The following is a 23,171-nucleotide window of genomic DNA, read 5'->3' as shown; positions in this document are numbered from 1 at the left end:
ACTAACACTTTCCTTATCTTGTTCAGTGGTGGTTTTAACCCCATATTTATTTTATTTACTGTATGGTGTAGGTTTATTACCCATACAACAGTATTTATTTAAAAGGGTGGTGCGGGTTTATCGTCCACGCCTTTACTTTTATTTAAATGTATGGAGCAGAATTAGTGCCCATACAAGCACATTTACTTTACCGCACATTTAATTTTATTTAAGGTATGGTGCGGGATTAACGTCCATACAGCAAGCAATTTAAATTATGAATTTACTTTACCGCACATTTATTTTATTTACTGTATGGTGTAGGTTTATTACTCATACAACAGTATTTATTTAAAAGGGTGGTGCGGGTTTATCGTCCACGCCTTTACTTTTATTTAAATGTATGGAGCAGAATTAATGCCCATACAAGCACCTTAACTTTATGAATTTAATTTACCGCACATTTACATTTATTTAAAGTGTGGTGCGGGTTTATCGTCTATACCAGTAATTTATTTACCAGCAATTTATTTTATGGACTAAATGTGCTGTATGATGAGTTTTTTACAGTAAGCAGATCAGGACCAGAAGTTCCTTGATCCTCATCATACAATTACATCAGGACTTGCAGATCCTTGATGATGATGTTAATATGAGAGCTGGCAGTCTCTCCGGTACTATATTTGTAAACATGTGATCAGACTTGAGGGTCCTTGATCTCTGACATGTAAATAAGGACCTAGGGTTCCTTAATGATGTAACAGTACCGTATTGGTTCATAATGTCATACATATGGATGATAACTGTACTGACAAATGTACTGTACACATGAATAGTGCCGTATTCATGAATAGTGATGTATGCATAAATATTTACCATTTTGGGTAAACTATCACCATTCAAAAGGGAACCTGCAGTTCCTTAAACTCATGGATGAGCAATTAAATGAGATGCCAGGAGTTCCTCAAAATATGGACAATTATGTAAGGGCTTAAAGTCCAGAAATATGTACAGAAAATTGTAAAAATGTCCATACCATGAGAATATGTGATTTTGGCCCGAAGTTCAAAATCTAAGGGGATTGAATGTCCATACCATGAGAATATGTGATTTTGGCCAGAAGTTCAAAATCTAACAGTGTTGAGAATCTGAAGTTCCAACAATTAAATGGACAATCCTTGAGGTATTATTGCAAATTGTGGTACGCCACATATCTCTTTGGCATAAGAGAATGATGAATTGAGGCTCTCCACATATTTTGTTATGAAGCTCATGAACCCAAATATATGAGATATTAGCGTGACTTTTACTCAATTCATATTTCATGTCCATTTTGAAAAGGGCAAATAAATTCTGAGTTTTGTGTTTAGCCCAGGCCAAAAGTTCCGGGCTCCCATACATTGAAATATGAAATTTGGGATAGTCAATATGGTTATTTGAACCTATAAGGCACAAGGTTCCAAACCGTCATTTTGAAAAGACGTAAAAACCACAGGTGCAAATTTTAAGAATGTGCGCAATTATTATAACAGGAAAGGAGCAAGTTGTAACGCAGTTGCTCCAATCAAGTTTTGCAAAGGCCATATCTATAGGAGGAAATATGGCTACGGTTTCCAGGATCCCAATATTATCTCAGATCCCCATATTATCTTTTTCTTTCCCAGATTCCAAAACTTCACGTGGCCTCCATTAAATGTTTGTCGGCACTTTCGGCGTTTTCAAAGTATTATTTTCGTCAAAAGCCGATCTTGCTTTGCGGATTTCACGGAGCTACTTTTTCAAAAGTACCCCGAGAATCTCGCAATTTTCCTATGGTTAATTTGAAATTCACCGGTTCTACCTATTCATTGTATTTGTGTATAAATGTGTTACTAACGAAATTTTCTTTGCAGAAGACATCCAGTTTTCTCCATACCTAGTGATGCGATATCTACTTGTTTTTCTTATCAGTGAGCACTTAATATGCCCGAGAAGCAAGGCTATCTCTGATCACCCATTCAGGAAGCGAGACTATCTCTGATCACGTTTCCGCTACATTAAGAAACTGTGAATGCGATCTTATGCTCTAATCTCCGGAAGTCCTTCTAGACTATGAGATATGAGAGTTTATTGTCTGCTCCTACCAGCTTCCTTCCCTGATTGCTTACCTTCTCTTTTTGCATTTTTTCTCTTTCTGTAACTCTATGAGGATTATTTGTTTTTGACAGAGAAAAGAGTTGTGATTTTACTATTGCAGGATATAACTAGATCATCAAGCGCTACATTTATTGGGCCGATACAAGCTTGAATGATACTTGAGAAAAGTTTCTCCCACCTAAGGATGTAAGCAATACTTGTGTTATTTTTTGCTTATATACTTATTTGATATTTTATCTTGAAAGGTAACCAAATGGGAAGATAAGTCCGTTCCAAAAGAATGGCTTGTATGTATCCATGAATTATTAATGCAAATTTTACAGATTGCAAGTTGGATACATTGATAATACACTGCACAGATTAATGTACCATAAGAACAGAATATGGGTATAGCAGTGATCAATATGATGCACGCCTGTTGCGTAGCAAATGATATGGATTGAAGTCCCGAAAGGACAATCCTTTGACATGTCAATATTGATATTATGCACGCCTAATGCGTAGCAAATTATATGGGTTAAAGTCCCATAATATAGGTTAAAGTCCCAGAAATTAATTGACATGTATGTATTAATCTGTGGCATGCCTGCAGCATGACAGATATATGGGTGCACGCCTGTTGCGTAGCAAATGATATGGATTGAAGTCCCGAAAGGACAATCCTTTGACATGTCAATATTGATATTATGCACGCCTAATGCGTAGCAAATTATATGGGTTAAAGTCCCATAATATGGGTTAAAGTCCCAGAAATTAATTGACATGTATGTATTAATCTGTGGCATGCCTGCAGCATGACAGATATATGGGTGCACGCCTGTTGCATAGCAAATGACATGGATTGAAGTCCCAAAAGGACAATCCTTTGTCATGTCAATATTGATATTATGCACGCCTAATGCGTAGCAAATTATATGGGTTAAAGTCCCATAATATGGGTTAAAGTCCCAGAAATTAATTGACATGTATGTATTAATCTGTGGCATGCCTGCAGCATGACAGATATATGGGTTCTAAATGTTCAAACTCTCTAAATAGAGATTATCCACGCCATACTGTAAAATAACGCTCCATTGGAGGTTATAATCCACATTCTCATATAATAAAAGCCCCATGAAGTGACTTGGGTACCCAAAAGCAAAGGAATGCTTATAATTGATGCATGCGCATGCACATGAGAATTGTGAGATCATGAATTGATGAATGACAATTTTTGGTTTTGGAGTAGCTACTCAAATCATCAAATGGGCTGTGTTGATTGGAACCACGTTCAATTATTAAATGTCGACAATATCATTGGCCAAAATGGAACGAGGTAATTCCATTATAGATGAGAATGAACGTGAAAGAACAAACCCACAGTACGAACCCCAAAATATGTTAATACTAAAATTTATACTTGGGTGTTCGGAATAAAAGGGAATATACCTACTTTGTATGACACACTGTTTCTAGCAGAAACAAGGAATGTTGGGTTTTCTCCATATTTACAGATTCAATTGTGCCCCCCTCCCCACACAATTACGGAGACCAACATATTATCTTTAAGGGTTATTAAATGCACGGAGCATATCGCCAGAAGCGATTTCCTAAAAGATGTATAAATAGCTGGGTAAAAGCTATATAATGTGTCATAAAGTTTAATCCCTTTTAGACAAAATCCATTGAGAGGATTGACAATTGCATAAAGCAAGTCCCTAAAGGACATGTGCTTGAAGCACAAAATTTGTACTCAATATTAATATGCATAAATTACCTCAGTGAGTACATTGATTATAATGTGATTGCAACACAGTAAAGCTTCTGCAGAATTCATGAAATATTTGTCTCGATCGAGCATTATACCAACGAGATTCTTGCTTATACTAAGAGAGTCTTATCCGTTGGTCCTTAAATGTTTTTCCAGAAGTATACTAGACCAGATAGAGCTCAGCTCCACACTATACTCTTTTTCCTTCATCCAGGTTTTTATCCCATTGGGTTTTTCCTGGTAAGGTTTTAACGAGGCAGTGTCGCTCAAAGATTTAGGGTATACTATGAAAATTTTTATGGTCGCTTACTGGACAAAAGCTAGTCCTAAATTTTTCAGGGGGAGATATTCATCAGGGGGAGCATGGTTTTAATAAAGACCTTCATACACTGTACTCTTTTTCCTTCATCCAGGTTTTTATCCCACTGGATTTTTCCTGGTAAGGTTTTAACGAGGCAGTGTCGCTTAAGATTGACTCACAGAAGCAGCGTCAACTACGATATTCAGAAAGCTGGTCAACAGTATGACTTAAAGACATTTTGCCAAGCATCAGGGGGAGCGCGCTATCAATAAAGATCTTCAAACACTGTACTCTTTTTCCTTCGTCTAGGTTTTTATCCCACTGGGGATTTCCTGGCAAGGTTTTAACGAGGTAGTGTCGCACGCGCGTCAATATACATAGAATTTTATGTTACACATGATTATGTACTCTTTTTCCCTTTGACCAGTTTTTGTCCCACTGAGTTTTTACTGGCAAGGTTTTTAACGAGACATATTCTGTATCATTTGTGGTCTCTAAGGGGGAGTGTTGTAAAATAATGTAGATGGAGCCCAAATGCCTATAAATAGGACTTCTCCATTCTTGTAAGATAGACACAATGAGAAGAGAAAACTCTTAAGGGAAGTTCAGTTCCTACATTCCTCTCTCTCTCTCAATTCTCTCCATAATTCCTCTTGATTTATAACAATATATATATATATATATATATATATATTTTTTAAAAAGGCCAATTGGAACACGCTAGTTGTAATATAACTTGAGCATTGTAGAGTCACCAAACACCATGCTATTTCAGTTCAGAATCAGATTATACTCGTTCAAGTTGTATCTTTTGATAAATAAATAAAAGTTGCAACGCCCAACTTTCAATGTCGCTGCTGCTTCTTCTGCTCCATTGCCAATGCCTCGGTGAAGCTGACTCAGAAGAACTCATTTTCCACCATTTTCATCCTCTGCCTCAATTAAGGTTAGTGGCTCATGCCCGTTTCTCCAGTTCCATGCTCTTTGTTCCCAATGATTTCATCGAAGACCCAGCTACACTTAATTTCAGTTTTCTGAATCTGTAGGTCAAAACTTGATATCAACCCTCGAATTGATCCAAGAACTTCATTTCTGAAAACCCAGTTCTATACGTGGTACAGTAGGAAAGTATGAACAAATTCCCATTTCGTCAGTTTTCTAGTTTGCCCAATTCAATTGCAAAAGAACCCACCTTTACAAACCCCACAACTTGTGGGAAATTTGGAAAAAGGAATTGGAATCCACTTCCTATTCCCCACAGAACAATTCCTGAACCCAAAGGGCAGGACCTTGATTTTGTGAATGTTGCAAACAGCCATCTAATTCACTCTGACTGGGCTAAGCTCAATTCCTTGTCCAATGGTCTAACTGCTTTCAGAGTGAAACATATACTGCTAAAGCTTAAGCAGGACTATGTTCTTTCCCTTGAGTTTTTCAATTGGGTTGCAGCTCAAAACCCCACTTCACTTACCCTTGAAACACACTCCATGATTCTCCACATTCTCACCAAATACAGGAAGTTCAAGTCTGCAGAGTCTATTTTGAGAAAGGTTCTTGTCTCGGGTTCGATAGATTTGCCTTCCAAGTTGTTTGAAGCAATATTGTATTCGTACCGCTTGTGTGATTCTTCTCCTCGTGTTTTCGATTCTCTTTTCAAGACTTTTGCGCATATGAAGAAATTTAGGAATGCCACACACATATTTTGTCAGATGAAGGATTATGGGTTCTTCCCAACAGTAGAGTCTTGCAATGCATATCTGAGCTCGTTGCTTGATTTACATAGAGCTGATATTGCTTTGGTATTCTATAGAGAAATTCAGCGTTGTAGGATTTCACCGAATGTTTATACTCTTAATATGGTTATATCTGCTTATTGTAAATTGGGAAAATTTGAGAACGCTGTTGAGGTCCTTGAGAAGATGGACAGCATGGGTTTTAGTCCTACAGTTGTATCATATAACACGCTGATTGCAGGACACTGTGATAAGGGTCTTCTGAGTTCGGCTTTGAAGTTCAAAAACTTGATGGCGAAGAATGGATTGCACCCGAGTGTGGTTACTTTTAACTCACTTATTGATGGGTTTTGCAAAGAAGGAAAACTAAAGGAAGCAAACAGAATTTTTAATGAGATGAAAGCCGTGAATGTTGCTCCTGATACCGTAACTTACAATACTTTGATAAAAGGGTACAGCCAAGAAGGTAATAGCGAGATGGGCAATAGGCTTTTTGAGGAGATGTCAAGGAATCAAGTAAATGCTACTATCGTGACTTATAATGCATTGATATTGGGACTCTGCAAGGAGGGTAAAACAAAGAAAGCTGCACATCTGGTTAAAGAACTTGATAGAAAGCGCTTTGTCCCAAATGCCTCAACCTTTTCTGCCCTTATTGAGGGGCAATGTGTGAGAAAGAACTCGGATCATGCCTTCAAGTTATGTAAAAGCATGATAAGGAGTGGTTATCATCCCGATGAGCATACTTTTAACATGCTGATATCTAGCTTCTGCAATAACAGGGATTTTGATGGAGCAGTTGAAGTCTTGAAAGAAATGTTTGATAGATCTTTTGCTCTTGATTCAAGCATCTTATCTGATTTATGTCAAGGACTATGCAGATGCGGGAACGAGAAAATGGTAAAATTGTTATGCAGTGAAATGGAAGCTAGACGCCTCATCCCTCAAGGTTTTGACATGGCAAAAATTCTCTCCCCTGTAGTAGTGGAAGAATACTGAACATTCGGAAATAACATATAAAAGGTGTACATTGTTTTCCTTGTTCCTTTCAAAGAGAACGTTCTACGGTGTTTTGGATGCGGATTATTACTTGAGTTGTAAGAGGCCTTTGTTAATTGGTTTAATTTAACTCCTTTTCTCTTGAGCCATGCACTTGAACAATTCTCTGTGTCTTTGTTTTAAACAAGCCTTAAACATGGTTCCATACGAGACATAACTGTGGTAGATTGAAATTTAATTGAAGAATTAATTGGTGCATCAATGAAAAATAATGTCTGCAATAGAGACCTGAACTGCAAAAGCTTCCATACTATGCTGATGCTAATTTTGGTTAAAAGGTGTCAAATATGCATACAACAAATCAAACGTTCTCATCAGCTTTATGTAAAGTTACCAGCATTACAATTTTCATATACCTAGGACCTGCTCAAAACCCACCTACTTAAATATATCAGAGGTTATAATTATGTCACGACTCCTCTTCGCCAGCTTCAGCAGCAGCTATGTGAGAATCCAAAGTGTTTATCAGCTGCTCACTTACTGTTTTTGCCACAGATATCATGTCAAGAATGATGCTTGGATCTAGGCCGGCACCGCCCCGTTTGGTCAACCCACAAATGTGGCCTTGCCTATTGATGGAAATAGAAACAGCCGAGCTCATTTGTGATTCCTCTTCTGAAGTGGCATCTACAATATAGTGCCGACCTACCTGAGAAACAGATGGGCAGCAATCAATACAAGACAATAAACATTTGCAGTTTGCTGAAGGACAGAAGAGATGGTTAACTCATGTCACCTTTGTTAATGTAACTATGACAGGGACCCTAGATGTGTCAAATTGCAGAAATTCCTCATCGCTTACGTCAACCTCTGGTTGCTCATCGCCTGATGCACCGGCTGCAACATTTACTTTTGGGATGCCTGTATTACTTAAAGCAGCCTTTGGGAACATCAGTTTCTTTAAAAGATAAGTAATTTCTTTTCCAAACTTTATCCACAGCCAGAAATATGCTCTGTTGTCCTTACTTATTTACAGAACAGAAATAAACTGAGCATATCAAAACAGATAAGAAATATCAAGTACCTTTATAGCAGCACCTAGGGCATCTAGCAGATTCCCATCTGAACTAACAACAAGGCCGTCGATGTAAAGATCCCAACAGATCTTTCCTTCCACAACTACCAGAGAGGAGAGATCAATTCCAGCACCTGGAACAGACAAAGACACCTATATTATCAACTTTACAGTTATATGAAAATGCCTGTACAAAGAAGAAATATTTATTGCCAAAAGAGATCATACATCAATGGTACAACAAATTTACTATGTTTATCTCACTGTTCAATGAGAATACAGACCAGATCCACTTTTACCACCCAAGAGACAACATTGAAGAGCAACTGAGAGTTCTGCTGACAGCTCCTCACCCCCTCTACCCTGTAGAAATGCAACAAAACAACAGCTTTACAAGAAGCGTAAACACATAGGTTCCTACTATCCATTGCAATGTACACCAACAGGAAAAGTTCAGATTGCCTAATAGGATTACAAATAGAGAACCATAGCGCCCTCGTATTTTATCAGAGCATGAATTCCACTAAATCAAAAATTGTACTTCGTAGAGGATCTTGCAGAAACCAAGATGTAAGCCTCAATTGACAAAGTAAAAAAATGAGAAGGAAGCGGATAATAAAAGTGTTAACCTCAAACATTGGTGCAGCAGTGGGACTGCAATCAACATTTACAACGACCTTTCCTTTGTCAGGTTGCAACACATTCGGCCTTCCAAGTTCAGCCTGAACTCATTCAAATTTACCAGAAAATATTATATTAAGAACAGCAGGGGCTATTTAAATAATTAGACAAACAAATGACGTAAATTTAGTCATAACATTCTAAAATCACTAGTACGAGCTTCAGGCCAAGACTAAATGATACCTTCACACTGGCAATGACATCTGTGGCACCCATCCTGACCCTTGCCGAACCATTTGCCTGCATGGACGCCATCAAGAACGGAGATTATAACAAAGTAAGTAAAATTTTCACGTCACACAGGAAATTCTATAATTCAAAATCTTTAGGCCCAAAAAAAAAAAAAAAAAACTTCCTTTCAAAAGAAACACATGATATATTAACCTGAGAAATGACTCCAGTTTCAACATAGATGGGTCGAGTCGTCAATCTTTTTCGGCCATCAGAACGAAGATCCTGAGCAATGCCACCCTGTATAAAATGCTTTTCTCCTATGGATAGTCCCACCATTTCTGAACATGTGATATGAAAAATGATTTATGATATAATTAACTTCATAGAAATCAAGATGCAACAGAACTAAAACAAAAAAAGAAAAGAAAAAAAAAAGATATAGCAGAAAACCATTACGATTAAAAACAAAAGGCAGTCATCCTGAATGCCTCACATGTCAAAGAGAAATTCTACATTCTACAGTGTGCTAAATGAAGGTGAACAAACAATTAGGTCTAAGTAAAGGCAGTCACTTTGAATGCTCAAATATCAATAAATAGCAAAAAGAACTGTCTGACCAGATGGGTTCAACCAAGCAACCGGCTAGCTATCACTTCACAAACACAATTATCTAAAACTTTTGTGCCCTACCAATTCCATCTATGCAAAACTTTGCCAACTTTGCCAACTTTCCCAACTTTCCAATGAACACAAACAAGCAAAGAGGAATAATTACCGAGCAGAGACGATGCTCACGAAGCCCTAAAGAGTGAGAGAAGGCTGTGGCGGCGGCGGCGTTGCTGAGGCTGAGAGGGATGTGGAGGGAAAGACTGTTAGGGACTTAGGGTTAGAGATTTCCAAAATCAAATTACGGCAATTTGACACCTACAACGACTTAGCGGGAACGCCTGCCTTCACTGCTCGTTCTTCCTCAAAAGAACGAGTTTTTAATCGTACGGAACCTACACCATGGTTTATTCTGTGGAAAGCACTCCCTAAGCGACACGTGTACCGCACTATATCGGACGGAAGACACACGTTCTACGTATTCCTTTGATGAACCGTCGGATGAAAGCCCAATTACGTGGCGCACGTACATCGCTGGAGAGGAAATGAAACACGCACCCAGTTCAACCACCGCATCATCAATTGGCCCAAACCGAAAATTCCCAATCTTCACCTGTAAAAATTAGGGTTTCTCATTTGCTTCGTTTCTTCGTGACATTCAATCGATGGGTCGGTCCCGAGCAGCTTCGCATCCCGCTGTAGACAATCACAACCAGAGGTTAGTCAATTTTCCTATCACCTCGCTTCAAATTTTTAAGCTTTATCAGACAATAATTAAGTCGTAAAATTTTCTCAATTTCGGTCACAAAAAATTGTTAGTTCCTTTTTGGGTAATTTTCAGTAGGGGCAAAAGAAAGAGAACAGCTTCAGGTGCAGAGCCAGCAGAGAACAGTAGCACAGCTCAGAGAGCTGTAGCCCAAGAAACTAGCGAACCCAAAGGGGCTTTCTACCACTGCAATTATTGCAACAAAGATATATCTGGGAAAACTCGCATAAAGTGTGTGGTGTGCCCAGATTTTGACCTTTGCATTGAGTGCTTCTCCGTTGGAGCTGAACTTACACCTCACAAATGCAATCATCCGTACAGGGTTATGGTGAGTACCGTTGTATTTATATCAAAAGTTACTGTTTTGATATGTTTCTGCTCTGTGAATGTTAAACGTTTCTAGTGAAGTGATCGTAGACTAATAGAAATTGTTGCAGGGATGGTTGCTTGAAGAAATTTTTATTTTTATTTTAGCTTTAGATATTCTGTTAATATCCAGAACAGAATTTAGAATTTGGAAATGGATAGTGGCAAGATTAGGATGACTTTTGAGTAAAATGCATTAAAAGGCAAAAGATTGAATTGGTTTTCTGACCCGAAGTGAAGCTCTAAATACTGCATGCAGATGAGAATTTTTTCCTTGCAAGCAACAGAACCCATTTGAATTCACCTCAATTCTGTGTCTAAACAGCTATGAGTAATTATTTTTATTTGTTTAGAAAGTATTTTTACGAGCTTGTTCATTCATTTAATTATATATTAGATTTTCCTCCTCAAGTAAATTTTTATTCTGCTTCCTATATGAAATCACATCGAAGATTATGAGATGCTTTTGAATATGACAAGGACTATTAAACGTGCATGTATTATTTGAGGAATTTTGTTTTTTAAAACAGGACAATTTGTCTTTTCCACTTTTATGTCCAGACTGGAATGCAGATGAAGAGATGCTATTGCTTGAGGTATTAAACTTGCTGATTTCTTTTTATAATGCTTCTGATCAATCTGTGTCTTTTTCTTTTTGTCAAACTGATAAACCTGTGTCTAATATCTCTTGTTCTCTGACCATACTTTTTAGGGTATTGAAATGTATGGATTTGGGAACTGGACCGAAGTTTCTGAACATGTTGGAACAAAAAGCAGACAACATTGTATTGACCATTTTAAAGCTATATATATGAACTCTCCGCGCTTTCCTCTACCAGTAAGACCAGTTTTCTTATTAATGTATCCACACACATGTGACATACACACATAACCATCATATAGAAAAAACCAGAATTTTCTCTAATAATTTTCATAATATCCACCTAGGACATGTCTCATGTTATGGGAAAGAGCAGAGAGGAGCTTCTTGCCTTGGCTAAGGGCTCGGGTGAAATCAAGAAAGGTTAGTTTGCAATGATTGTATTATTAGATGAGCATGAAAAGCAACTTTGTTTATGGTGATCTTGCATTGCAAGCAACTATATGCTTTGTCGTATCACTTATGATTTATGATGCCCCAACAGTTTAGATCAAACCATTCAGTAGGTGTGATGATACTTGCTCAATGTTCGTAGATTGCTCTGTGTATCTGTTTTTCGTAGAGACTGATAATCCTTTAAATGAGGCAGTTCATTTTTCTTCTTTGAAGTCGCTTGTGATGATGCTCACTTTCATACTGTCATTATAGACATATACTTTATTTTCATTTTGTGGATTTAAAATGTCCATCTCAATCTGTTCTTTTTTTTTCCTTTGTAGAAGTTCCCATGCTTGTGGAGATTACGTTGAAAGAGGTGTCCCCCTTTTCCACAGGAGTCAAGTATGGCTATTTTATTATATGTTGTATCTACTATTGGTTCAAGTTCTTGTTGCACATTTTCTTTTTTTAAATTGTCTCTCTTTCTTTTTTGTGCTTGATCAGGTGTGAAGAATTGAAAAAGAATCCAGCTTGTCAATCTTCATCCCACTCAACTGCTGGTATAACAATCAACCCTGTTGGGGCTTTTTGGTTCTTGAGCAATTTCATTTATCATGTGTTTTTGTTTATGCATGAATGGAGAGACCTAATTTTGTGTTTTGCATTAGATGATGCCTCAGGTCTGGTCCTAGGTGCTGTGAAGAAGGCATCCAACAAAGCGCAGATTAAGGATGAGACTAAAGTCTATAAAGTGGAAGGTATGCTGGATTATATCTTACGCTACTATTATTGTATAGGTAATGCATAAAAAAAATTTAATGTCATGTATTGATTTAAAGAGATGTTCATTTCTATGTTACATTGTCAACAGAATCTCAAGTTGATCGGAGCGTTGGAGGGAAAAAACTAAGGAGTTTAGGGGATGAGGGACCTTCTATAACAGAATTTAGTGGCTATAATTTCAAGAGACAAGAGTTTGAAATTGAATATGATAACGATGCTGAGCAGATACTGGCAGATATGGAATTTAAAGATTCTGACACTAATGCTGACCGGGAATTGAAACTACGAGTTCTACACGTCTACTCAAAGAGGTACTTATAAGGTTACTTTGGTAGATTCAAGGTCGATGGATACATTTTCTAATTCACAAAAGTTTTTGAAACTGAAGAGGTTAAAGTATACCAAGATAAAGTGATTATTTTCGTTAGGTTCAAAGGAATTTCCTTAACCTATTCCTTCACATCTCATGCATACTTTCATATAAGTAATATCCTCATCATAAAAATGAGTTAGACTTGCTGTCTAATTTTCCCTTTTTCCCCTTGATATACTCAAATAATATGTGGGAATTTGGGCAGGCTTGATGAGAGGAAACGTAGGAAGGATTTCATACTTGAAAGAAATCTGCTGTACCCTGACCCTTTTGAGAAGAACCTCTCACCCGAAGAGAGAGAAATATATCAACGCTTCAAGGTTTTCATGCGGTTCCACTCAAATGAAGAGCACAAGGAATTGCTCAAGAGTATCATTGAGGAACAACAGATTGTCAAAAGAATACTAGATCTTCAGGTTTGATGCGTGTGCCTCACACTTGTATTTTTGTTACCTCATTTCCCTCTATATATACTATGACTGTTGGTTGATCTAGTTCGGTAAGTAATGGTATCACATGAATTTACATCGTTCTAAGTGAAAAGCACCATGGCTTCCCACAGTTAACATGACTTATGCTGCTCAAAATAATAAGCATCATATTGTATGGCTTCTGCTTATGTTCTTTGCATTCATTATGCAGGAGGCTAGAACAGCTGGCTGTAGGACAGCTGCTGAAGCAAGCAGATACCTTGAGGAGAAGAGAAAGAAGGAAAATGAAGAAAGTAACCTGAGGATCAAAGAAAGCTCCCAGGCTGGTAAAGGCTTGCAGATCAGTCCTCGGGGAGCTTTTAAGGGATCCACAGGTCTGCATCCTGTTAGCAAGGACTCATTTTCAACTACACAAGCCATTTCCAGCTCCTTGGACTATTGGGACATAACTGGCCTAGTCGGGGCCGATTTACTCTCCGAAACCGTAAGAAAGCCAATCTCAGAGTCTAGTGCTTTAGCTTAGAAAGCGAATTCTGTTTGTTGAAATGTTTGTCTAATACATGCAGGAACAAAGACTTTGCAGTGAGATGAGAATCCTACCATCACATTATCTAAACATGCTGCAGATCATCTCCACTGAGATTGAGAATGGCAATGTTAAGAAGAAATCTGATGCCCATAGTCTGTTCAAGGTTGAACCATCCAAAGTTGATAGGGTTTACGATATGCTTGTGAAAAAGGGAATGGCGCGAGAATAGTTATGTACAGTTGTGTTACTTAGAGGCAAAGAATCCCATTTTGGTTGTGTTACTTACAGGCAAAGAATCCCATTTTGTTCAATTATCTTGGCAAGAAGCCCAGGCTGTTTTAATAACCAAAGATTAATAAAATACCTATTTATACAACACTCATAAACAAAAACAAAGATCGCTGCAATTGGTTATGTTGATTTGGCCACAACAAAAATTATAAATTTCGTGCAGAAAAGATAATTCATAAACAAAATAAACTTCTGGACGAAGAATACATGTCTAGACTGGTAAAGGCAAATGATAAATACTAAATTATAATTACCCATCATTTTATATGTATGAAGTAAACTCGAATGTTTTTGTACTTATAATGTACTTACCCCTGAAAAATGGTAGTTTGTAATGAAAAAACAAAACAGAAGCATTGCAAATACACTGTAGACTTTCATAGCTCCTCTACTACCAAAGAAAAAATGTTTTTTGGTATTTTCTCATAGAATAGAACCCAATTCAGTACAAATCAATAACATGATTTTAATAAAAAGTACAATAGAAAGCAACTAGTCAGAAAGAGCCCCAGAACCTGAACAAACTAGACTTGGAAAATTAAAACATGTCCAAATAATTCAAAAAGCTCACTTTTAGTAGTTGTGTAGGGTCAGGTCAACTCTCTCTCTCTCTTTCTCTTATAGATGATATCTGAACAATCTGATGATATCACCACCCAAATCATAAGTACACTTGTTATGTCAGTTTCCTCCATAACATTAATCTGACCACCACAATTTCCATTTTGCTTTCCTCTTCTGCTTCTTTGTTTTGTCAGTGTCACCATCTCCCAATAGCCAATAACCACCCCCTCTCTCCCTCCCTACACTACACCCAGTTAATTAACTCATTAACTAACTAAATCCCCTAATTAACTTAATTAATCTGCAGCCCCAAAGTCCCATAATTCATTAACTAACTAAATCCCCTGTCCCATAATTCATTAACTAACTAAATCCCCTAATTAATTTAATTAATCTGCAGCCCCAAAGTCCCATAGGTGCAGTGTCGTATCACTCGAGCACGCTGCGACATGTCGTTCGTCGCACACCATCGCATTGACGTCCCCGATCCTCTCCCTGAACCTGTACAGATATGCGCCCCTCTCCACCTCCCACACACTCACCACGCCATCGGTGCACATTAGCGCGTACCCCTCGTTCATGCACCCCATCGCCTCCATCTCCGCCGCCCCCCTCACGTTGAACCTGCACACCTCCTCCATAGTGTCCACCTGACGCACCCTAGCCAACCTAGCCAACCTAGCCAGCCCCCTCCTCCTCTCCGCGATAACGTACGCCGCGCTGCTGACGTCAACCGAGGTCACAATTATCTCCCTCCCGTTCCTGTACTCTTCATCACCCAACACGAGCCCCTGGTTCGTCAGATCGAAGACCATCACGCGCGAGCTCGTGCACGCCACGGCCGATTCGCGACTCGTGACTCGGACTCGGCCCACGAACCCGGTCATCTCGGTCAGCATGTGCCACCCCATCACCGCCCTCCGGATCGGTCAACGTACCGCCCACGAAAGTCAACTGCTCCGTCACGCCATCCCATATGTGGAAGGCCCGACCCGGTACGCCTGCGTAGAGCCCGACCCAAAACCTCTCGCAGCCCGTGAAGTCGACCAGGGCTCCGTCGTTGACCACCTCGCCCAGGTGGACCCGGCGCGTGATCTGGGGGATCCCGATGATCGCCACGTGGATGTCGCCGTCCAGCGTGGCGAAGACGAGTTTGGAGTCGGTTATGACGATGCCGGTGACGGCGCGGGAGAATGGGCCGAGGCGGTCGCGGAGGTGGGGCCGGAAAGTGTTGACGTGGAGGCGGGTGTCGAGGTGGAAGACGCGGACGGCGCCGTCGGCGAAGCCGCAGGCGAGGTGGGCGTCGGAGAGCGTGAGGCAGCGGCAGGTGAAGCCGTTGGAATCTTCCACGTCGGACGGGTCGAAGTAGAGTGTTGTGTGGACCGATCTACGGGTCTGGAAGTTCCTAGCCGTCCGATGCCAGTAGACGTACTCGTCGCGCCACGTGTCCTGGAGGAGGCGAGTCCTACCCCAAACAAGGCGCGTGAGTCGATGCCATAGGAGGTCCGAGCGGGAGACGGCGCGCCACGTTGAACAAATCTGCCAACCCAAAGAAAAAAAGAGTGCCACGTAGGCAGGCGAAATTAGTACATGGGGTACAGCTCATTTCATGCATGCACGTTGCCTTGTATAAAAAATATTAAACATAATTCTATGTCGATATTTATTTATTTTTAATTAAGCGGAGAAAATAGGCACGCTTGCATGTGTAGGTAAGGGTTATATGGGTATTTAATGTCAGTGTCAGATATTGGACGCATCTGATTTTTAACCGGTTAAAGGGAGGGCACCTTAACTAATTACACCCCCCGACATCCACACCACACAGCCACAAACAAACAATAGCAACAATACAAAGACCTGCAGGACAAATTTTAATTCAACAGTGCAGTTTTCAACTTGGAACGTGCAAAAGGGTTGGCAGTCCAAGTTCTCTCATGTTCTACTCGCTAGATTCATGTTCCCTTTTTTTTTTCTTTTTTTCTTTTTTTAAACAAGTCATATCGTGGAGGGAAAATCGAACACAAAACCTCGAGTGAAAGCTAGGGATTAATTAATTTGTTATGTTTGGGTGTGGTTGGTTCTCATATTAAGTGGAAGGGTGGGTGGGTGGACAACCATTGATAGAGAAGAAGAGAAGCATATGAATCCAAAACCCTAGACACAGAGCGCAGGTTCATGCCATGCGCGTAAAGCTAGCTATTATTGTATGTGAAAGAGAGAGAGAGAGAGAGAGAGAGAGAGAGAGAGAGAGAGAGAGAGAAAGAGATGACTTTGAAGGTGGAGCCCGAGGAGGGGCAAGCAACAGCTCAGCTGGCAATGAGCAATGAAGCATGACCAGAGAGAGAGAGAGAGAGTAAATACTATAGCTAGGGTTTAGTAGAGTGTAACAGAGGAAGAAAAACATCAGTCAGAGTAAGTCTAAATAAAGCACTGGCATGTCACCTGTGTGGTTTTATATCTATCTAGTGATCATTTCAATTTCTGCAAATCTCTATCTCTCTCTCTCTCCTCTCCTCTCTCTCATGCAAATATGCAAGATAAATGACATATCGATCCGACTATCATGGAAATTGAAAGCTGGAGAAGAAGGCTGACACCTAATCTCCCCCACTTTAATTATTATCACACTCAACCCACGTACACTTTACAACATATATTGTACCACCCAAGTACAATCGAGCTAAAGCCTAGCTACATAAAACTTGACCCTATTTGCATGCGACAATTAAAAATGACATAAATATTCTCAATAAAACTTTGGAATATTATTCCTAGCAACTTTGACATAGCTAGGGACAAAGACAAGTACAAAAACCACATGTAGAGGTAGGTGGTCCATACATGAAACATAAAGCTTGGTTTGATTTTGCTTGGACCAAAAACATTACGAAATTTATTTTGACACAAACATAGGATTGCAAATTTTGCGTGCTTCCCCACATATATATATATCTTTCATTTCCAAGAAAGGTGTATGTGTGGGTTGTAGCCAAAGCCTGTCTCGTCAAAAGCAGCGAATCTTTTTCATCCCTACCCTCTTCCCCTCTTTCTTCCCTCCCCCTCTCTACTGTCTTCTTTCTTTGACTCTTCCCTCCTTTCTACTTGGACTTATCCCACCCTTGCGTGCACTCACGTTTTCCTGCTCTAATTGGATCTTTCTTTTTCTCTTCTTTTCAGCTCACCTATGGGAGATTTGATCGTGTAAATACTTTCTGGGGTGATGTTTTAGTTAATCTTTTGTTCACAGAGGCTATTAATTGTAATCATCTGGGGTGATGTTTTAGTTAATCTTTTGTTCACAGAGGCTATTAATTGTAATCACATCTTTAAACAAGGTTTAAATTCAGTAATTAATATTTCTCGTACGTCTAGCAAGAGAACATTTGAACATTTTTTTTACGACAATGATTTCATGTTTAATCATTCATGGCTAATCTTTCGTCTAAAGTTTTGGGGAGACGATTAATTTGAATCACATATTCAAACACAAAATTTAAACTCAATAGTTAAAGTTAATTATCTCGTAAATAAAGATATCGAGCTGTCTAGCAAGAGAATGTTTTATGTAATGCAATAATAATGTGTATTGTTCTTATAATAGATTTTCATACATCATAGTTAGGCTCTGTCATTTAACAAAATTTATACTCGATGGTTAAAGTTTATTACCTCGTAAGTATAGTTATCGAACTGCCTAACAAGAGAACATTTTATGTAATGCAATAATTATAGCGGGTTTTGTTCTTATATAGAGTTTCATACATCATAGTTAGGCTTTGTAATTTAACAAAATTTTATATCCCTAGTTAGGCTTCCGAAGCAAGAAGAGGCCAAGTAATAAGAGTGTTTCACAGGCACAAGACGAAAAGGAAACAAACAAAAGAAAACAAAGCAAGGCATATTAGAAGTGACCGTTTTTGAGATTGCATGTAATAAGAGACAAGCACACCTCTGGAGTTGACGAGTAGACATGAGTTTGTAGACCAAACCAGCATTGGGCACCATGTGCTTTATCGCATATGCCACATGCATGCAGATTTTTGACACATCAACTGTCAGAGAGATCACTCTCATCTCAATCAAACACCCCCCCTACCTCTTTACTAATAGCCCCTCCTCATATAGAAAGCCGTTTGGATTCAAATCAAACTCAAGTGTTTTCTTTTCCCTTCCTTTTTTTTTTAATGGCATCAAGTCCAATTTTCAAATATATTTCACATTCCTTTCAGTACATTTTCCAGCAAAGTGAAAACACACTCAATTTTCTTTAAACAAAACAAAACAAATTATAAAAAGACTCGAAGAACAATTGCTCTCCTAGAAAAGATCCTGAGTTTGAGTCGGAGATTCCGAATTCGAGTCCTAGTATAATCGTCGTATGTTAGCTAGATATAGAAAAAGAAAAAGAAAAGCAACACAGCTCCTTAAATTTTGCTATTTAGTTCTTAACACTGCCTTAAAGTTCGCTATCTATCTATCTATCTATATCTGCAAGCATTATTTGTATAAGGAACTGAGAAAAGGCATCCCGATAAAATTTGAAGAAAGTTGAGTCAAAAAGTAGAGGCCAATGGGGGGATTGCAAGAGCTCAAAAGGATTACATGCCAATAAAGGGAAAAAGGAAAAATTCAAAGCCAAAAGAACCCTTTTTCATTAGATTTTGGAAAGGAAGAAAAGGGGTGCAAAAATAGACACATTTTGTCAAGTGTGCTACAAAAACAACAAGCCTGTGAAAGGGACATTTTTTAAAAAAAATTTGCATAGAGAGAATGAGAATAGACCCATCAAAAAAGCACTTGCTTTCAGAAAGAAGTAGTGTTCTTCTCGGATGCTCATTGCTCATAGGCAACCAAGGCAAGCCAAATCGAATTTTGTAAAACGTCCCAATATTATGGAAGGATTAGAATAAAACCCAGAACTCAAAATTTTTATTTATTATTTATTTTTGTTGTAATTTTACACCCTTTGACTAGACTAATACTTTGTCCAGTTTTGGTAAAAACCCATCAGTTTCTCAGTGCACCTAGCCAAAGATGCCCCCCCACATCATCAAAATTAAGCACACAAACACATACCCTACTCGTATTATGGTAACAAATTTCACATTGTTACACAAAAATTCTCAACAAAAAAAAATATATATATATATATTCATGTATAATTAATTAAGCAGAGGAATAACATGAGTTTAAGTGGAGTTATGATTAGTCAATTTGATTAGAAAACGGACCTGAAACACATTGGCAAGAGCAGGAGCTGCAGCAAGCCTTCCCATGGAGCGAGAGGCATCAATGGCAACTTGGGTAGCGAGGGCTTCCACAAAAGGCTCAGGCCAGACCTCGTTTACGGCACGTCGTCTGGATGAGGATGGGCCTTCAAAATCACCACCTCTTTGTACATTGCTAGGGCCAGCTGCATTGGCACTGTGGTTTCCATCTTGAGATGAAGAAGATGATGAAGTTGAGGGTGAAGACATGGATAATAATGGGAAAAAAAGAAAAAAGAAAAAAGAAAGTTGGAACAAAGAAGAAGCTGCTATAAAGGAGACCGGCAAGTAAAGGAGGGAGAGGAAAAAAACTTGAGAAAGGATCACAAGGACAAAAAGGTGTGGATAAAGACACAATTGAGTGAGGGACCCAAAAAGGGTCTTCGGGATTCTTGGATATGCAATTTCACACTCTCACCCCCTTCATCACTCTATATATATATATATAAAATAATTTGTGGGTAATTTTATTCTGGGAGTCTCTGGAATTTTATTGTCCACACTCTTACCGTAATTATTTTAAGAGTATCGCTTGGCTCCTTAAAATTGAGTTCTCGTAACAAAATGAGATAATGACACACTTGTAAAATTCAAAAAAAAAAAAAAGTTAAACAAAATTCCATTTCTTGTTAGAGAGAAGCTCCTCTTCAATTTTAAGGAGCCAAACATTTTCCTTTTACAGTATGTTTATTTTATACTCGTTATTCATATTGATCTAATAAAAACTTCGATGCGCTCATGTAAATGTAATTTCTTCTTTATGTTTATTGTCAACATTTTAAAAAGGTCATCATACACTAATTGAAGAGAGTGCACTTGTATGTTTTATAATAATATAATAAAATATCAATTTCAAAGTGGAAAATAATAAATTGATAGTGTGAATTTGCTTTTAAAAGTTAGTAAATAATAACGTTTAGAGTGAAAAGCAATAATTGAGAGTGTGACTAGAAGATGCTCAGTGTGACATAAATTTGTAGTATAAATAAACATACTAATAAATATTGAGAAGAATAAAAACAAGTTTTGTTTGGGATCTTTGGTGGGGTTGGGGGGATGACCTAAGAGGGGAGGGTGGTGGTGGTGGTGGGGATGGGTTGGTTGGTTGGTTTAATTTCCCGCGCTGAAAAGACGGCGGCGGGGGAGGGGTTGAAGTGGGGCTGGTGCTGAGGGAGTTCTGAGAGACCGCAGGGCTTTTGGCATAGCCCTGGATTTTTCAGGGGATTTTTAGGACCAACTCTCTTCGGTCCTTTTGGAGTATCAGTTGCAGATGATTGTCAAGAAAATGGGCATGCCATTTTTACCCAAAACCAAAAGTGCACAAATCAGTACCCAGAAAGAAAATAATTGCTCTTCTTTTTTCGTTTTTATGTTTTTTGTTTTGAGCCTTGTTTGTTTGTTGCTTGAGGATGTTTTGTTTGCAAATTGCAAGGCTTGCAAGGCGTGCGCGATTAATAATAATGCTTGTGTCTGGAAACCGCTCATCTTTCTTATTAATTAGTCTTCTTGGTAACAGGGTTTCATTGACTTGTTGAGAAGTTGAGGACAAAAGTCCACTCTAGCTTAATTAGGGTTTTTGTTTGGATTTGGGGTCCGAGTTAATGTTTTCAAGCGTTGCAAAAATGACACGAGATTACCGTCATAATTGATAAGCCTCATAAGTTAACGTCTACAGTCATTACTGTTGATGACTAATACCCACATGATTCTTCTGTGTTCACTTCGAGAGACTAAACGAAAAAAGCAGCACAACAAATCTAGGGCAAAAAAGATTGGATTCTACTGGTCTCCTTATTGGTAAGGAGATAGATATTTCTCTTTTCTACCGATCACAATTTGACACATATGTAAAATAATTCATCGAAAATATAAAAATAAATTTCTTTGCACATATCATATATCACACTGCTACAGACAGAAATATAAAAAGAGAAGTATTTTCCAAAACGATTAGGGTGACAAGGATAATACAAGAAGATTGTGAAACTTGATCATGATGATGCAAAAGAATTTCAATTTTGGGTTCTCAAAGCTTCTTTTATTAGCTTAATAGCATGCCCGAGTTTGAAAACAATAAAATAAAATTTCTACCACACGATATTCTAATTTACTCTAAATTAATTTAATTTGCCTAATCAGTTACTCTAATTCACATCTGTCAAAATTTTCTACCACTCTAGATAGTCTAGCTTGCTATTATGCTATATATAATAGGAGACATGGAGGCAGAAAAAGAAAAAGAAAAAAGCTAATGAGTAGTTGAAAAAGATTTTATTATTAGATTCAAGGAACTTGGAGTAGTGATGATACAAGTTTATGGCGTAGAGTTAGAGTTATAAGTGCCAAAATTAAGGCTAGCGTGAAATTGGGTTGGTGATTGTTGTGTTGGTGATTGTTGTACCACCGACCACCGGACCAGCGCATTTGATTGGAGATGATGATCATTAACGATGTGCCATGCACAACTTGCTTACAAACTCATGGAAATTTTGCATCATGCCAATGACTCGTTTGAATTTTTTAAAATTTATTTTTTTAACTTTTATACGAGATCATGCTGGATCGAGGAAGAAATCGAACATAGAATCTTGAGTGTACTTAACTCTACCTAAATCACTAATCTCTCAAAGATAGATATAATTACAGTAACCATAAAGCATTTCCCGTGACCTAAATTATCAATCAAAATTGAGAAGAAGAAAGAAGAAGAAGATGGCGGGCGTGTAAAGAAGACGCTGTGCAAAAGGGAGTGGGAAGAGGAGGAGGAAGAAGAAGGAAGGAAGGTGTGGGGCCAGAGAAAGACAGGGAAGTGCTTTTTGACTAGAATGGCATGCTCATGTCTAATCAGCGATGTCTCGATGGAATATAACTGAAAGATCTTTTAGCAAAGTACAAACCATCAACTTCCCTCTCTCTCTCTCTCTCTCTCTCTCTCTCTCTCTTTTTTCTCTGTCTGTCTGTGTGTCTCAAAACTTGGAAAATTTTGAAAATTTGGAAACTGAAAATATAGGGTGGTAGGGAGAGGGTAGGGATAGGCTGCTACTACTATTTATTGCTAGACTAGGGTTCCTGCCACACTCAGTCTGTAACTATCATAACCATATATCCCAACATACATCACTGCCCTTCTGCTCTCCCCTGCCCTGCCCCTTCTCTCTGCCCTTCACATTTCACAAAATATTAATTCATCCTTCTGTCACACCTTATAAATATAGCCTTCTCATGGGACCCACCCACTCCTCTCCTTTTGTGTTTCTCTTTCTTTAGTTTTACAAAATCACTATCATCCATCCATCCATCCATTCATTCATTGATTGATTGTCCA

General features: G+C 38.5%; 4 protein-coding genes across 7 annotated transcripts; 2 read left to right on the top strand and 2 right to left on the bottom strand.

Annotated features, from left to right (window-relative positions):
- Positions 4,886-7,047, top strand: LOC18782428 (pentatricopeptide repeat-containing protein At4g26680, mitochondrial). Of its 2 annotated transcripts, none has more exons than XM_007216602.2 (2): positions 4,886-5,112; positions 5,213-7,047. In XM_007216602.2, exon 2 carries the CDS (start codon positions 5,297-5,299, stop codon positions 6,896-6,898), a length of 1,602 nt encoding a protein of 533 aa, XP_007216664.1. In that variant the 5' UTR covers positions 4,886-5,112; positions 5,213-5,296; the 3' UTR covers positions 6,899-7,047. The 2 variants fall into 2 exon arrangements, with proteins under 2 accessions (XP_007216664.1, XP_020415169.1); XM_020559580.1 differs by having other exon boundaries at positions 5,197-7,047.
- LOC18781960 (exosome complex component RRP42) lies at positions 7,188-9,794 on the bottom strand. Its single transcript, XM_020559581.1, has 9 exons — positions 9,757-9,794; positions 9,604-9,673; positions 9,039-9,166; positions 8,838-8,894; positions 8,603-8,695; positions 8,258-8,336; positions 7,983-8,107; positions 7,695-7,838; positions 7,188-7,607 (listed from the first exon to the last, which is right to left on the bottom strand). The coding sequence occupies exons 3-9, from the start codon at positions 9,162-9,164 to the stop codon at positions 7,368-7,370; spliced, it is 864 nt and encodes a 287-aa protein (XP_020415170.1). The 5' UTR covers positions 9,165-9,166; positions 9,604-9,673; positions 9,757-9,794; the 3' UTR covers positions 7,188-7,367.
- Positions 9,904-14,097, top strand: LOC18784463 (transcriptional adapter ADA2a). 3 transcript variants are annotated; one of them, XM_020559577.1, is made up of 12 exons: positions 9,904-10,152; positions 10,276-10,528; positions 11,097-11,162; positions 11,279-11,404; positions 11,515-11,590; positions 11,947-12,007; positions 12,110-12,165; positions 12,274-12,363; positions 12,477-12,699; positions 12,967-13,177; positions 13,404-13,676; positions 13,759-14,097. In XM_020559577.1, the coding sequence occupies exons 1-12, from the start codon at positions 10,100-10,102 to the stop codon at positions 13,948-13,950; spliced, it is 1,680 nt and encodes a 559-aa protein (XP_020415166.1). In that variant the 5' UTR covers positions 9,904-10,099; the 3' UTR covers positions 13,951-14,097. The 3 variants fall into 3 exon arrangements, with proteins under 3 accessions (XP_020415166.1, XP_020415167.1, XP_020415168.1); XM_020559578.1 differs by having other exon boundaries at positions 10,009-10,152; positions 10,279-10,528; XM_020559579.1 differs by lacking the exon at positions 9,904-10,152 and having other exon boundaries at positions 10,397-10,528; positions 11,128-11,162.
- Positions 14,420-20,572, bottom strand: LOC18781741 (transcriptional regulator STERILE APETALA). Its single transcript, XM_020560522.1, is given in 3 exon segments — positions 14,420-15,493; positions 15,495-16,115; positions 19,811-20,572. Coding segments are annotated over 3 exon segments (1,395 nt in total). The 5' UTR covers positions 20,057-20,572; the 3' UTR covers positions 14,420-14,965.

The sequence above is a fragment of the Prunus persica genome, chromosome G3 (assembly GCF_000346465.2).
Source record: "Prunus persica cultivar Lovell chromosome G3, Prunus_persica_NCBIv2, whole genome shotgun sequence".
NCBI lineage: Eukaryota > Viridiplantae > Streptophyta > Magnoliopsida > Rosales > Rosaceae > Prunus > Prunus persica.
The sequence above is the reverse complement of the archived record's forward strand: the minus strand, read 5'-3'. Positions and strand labels throughout refer to the sequence as shown.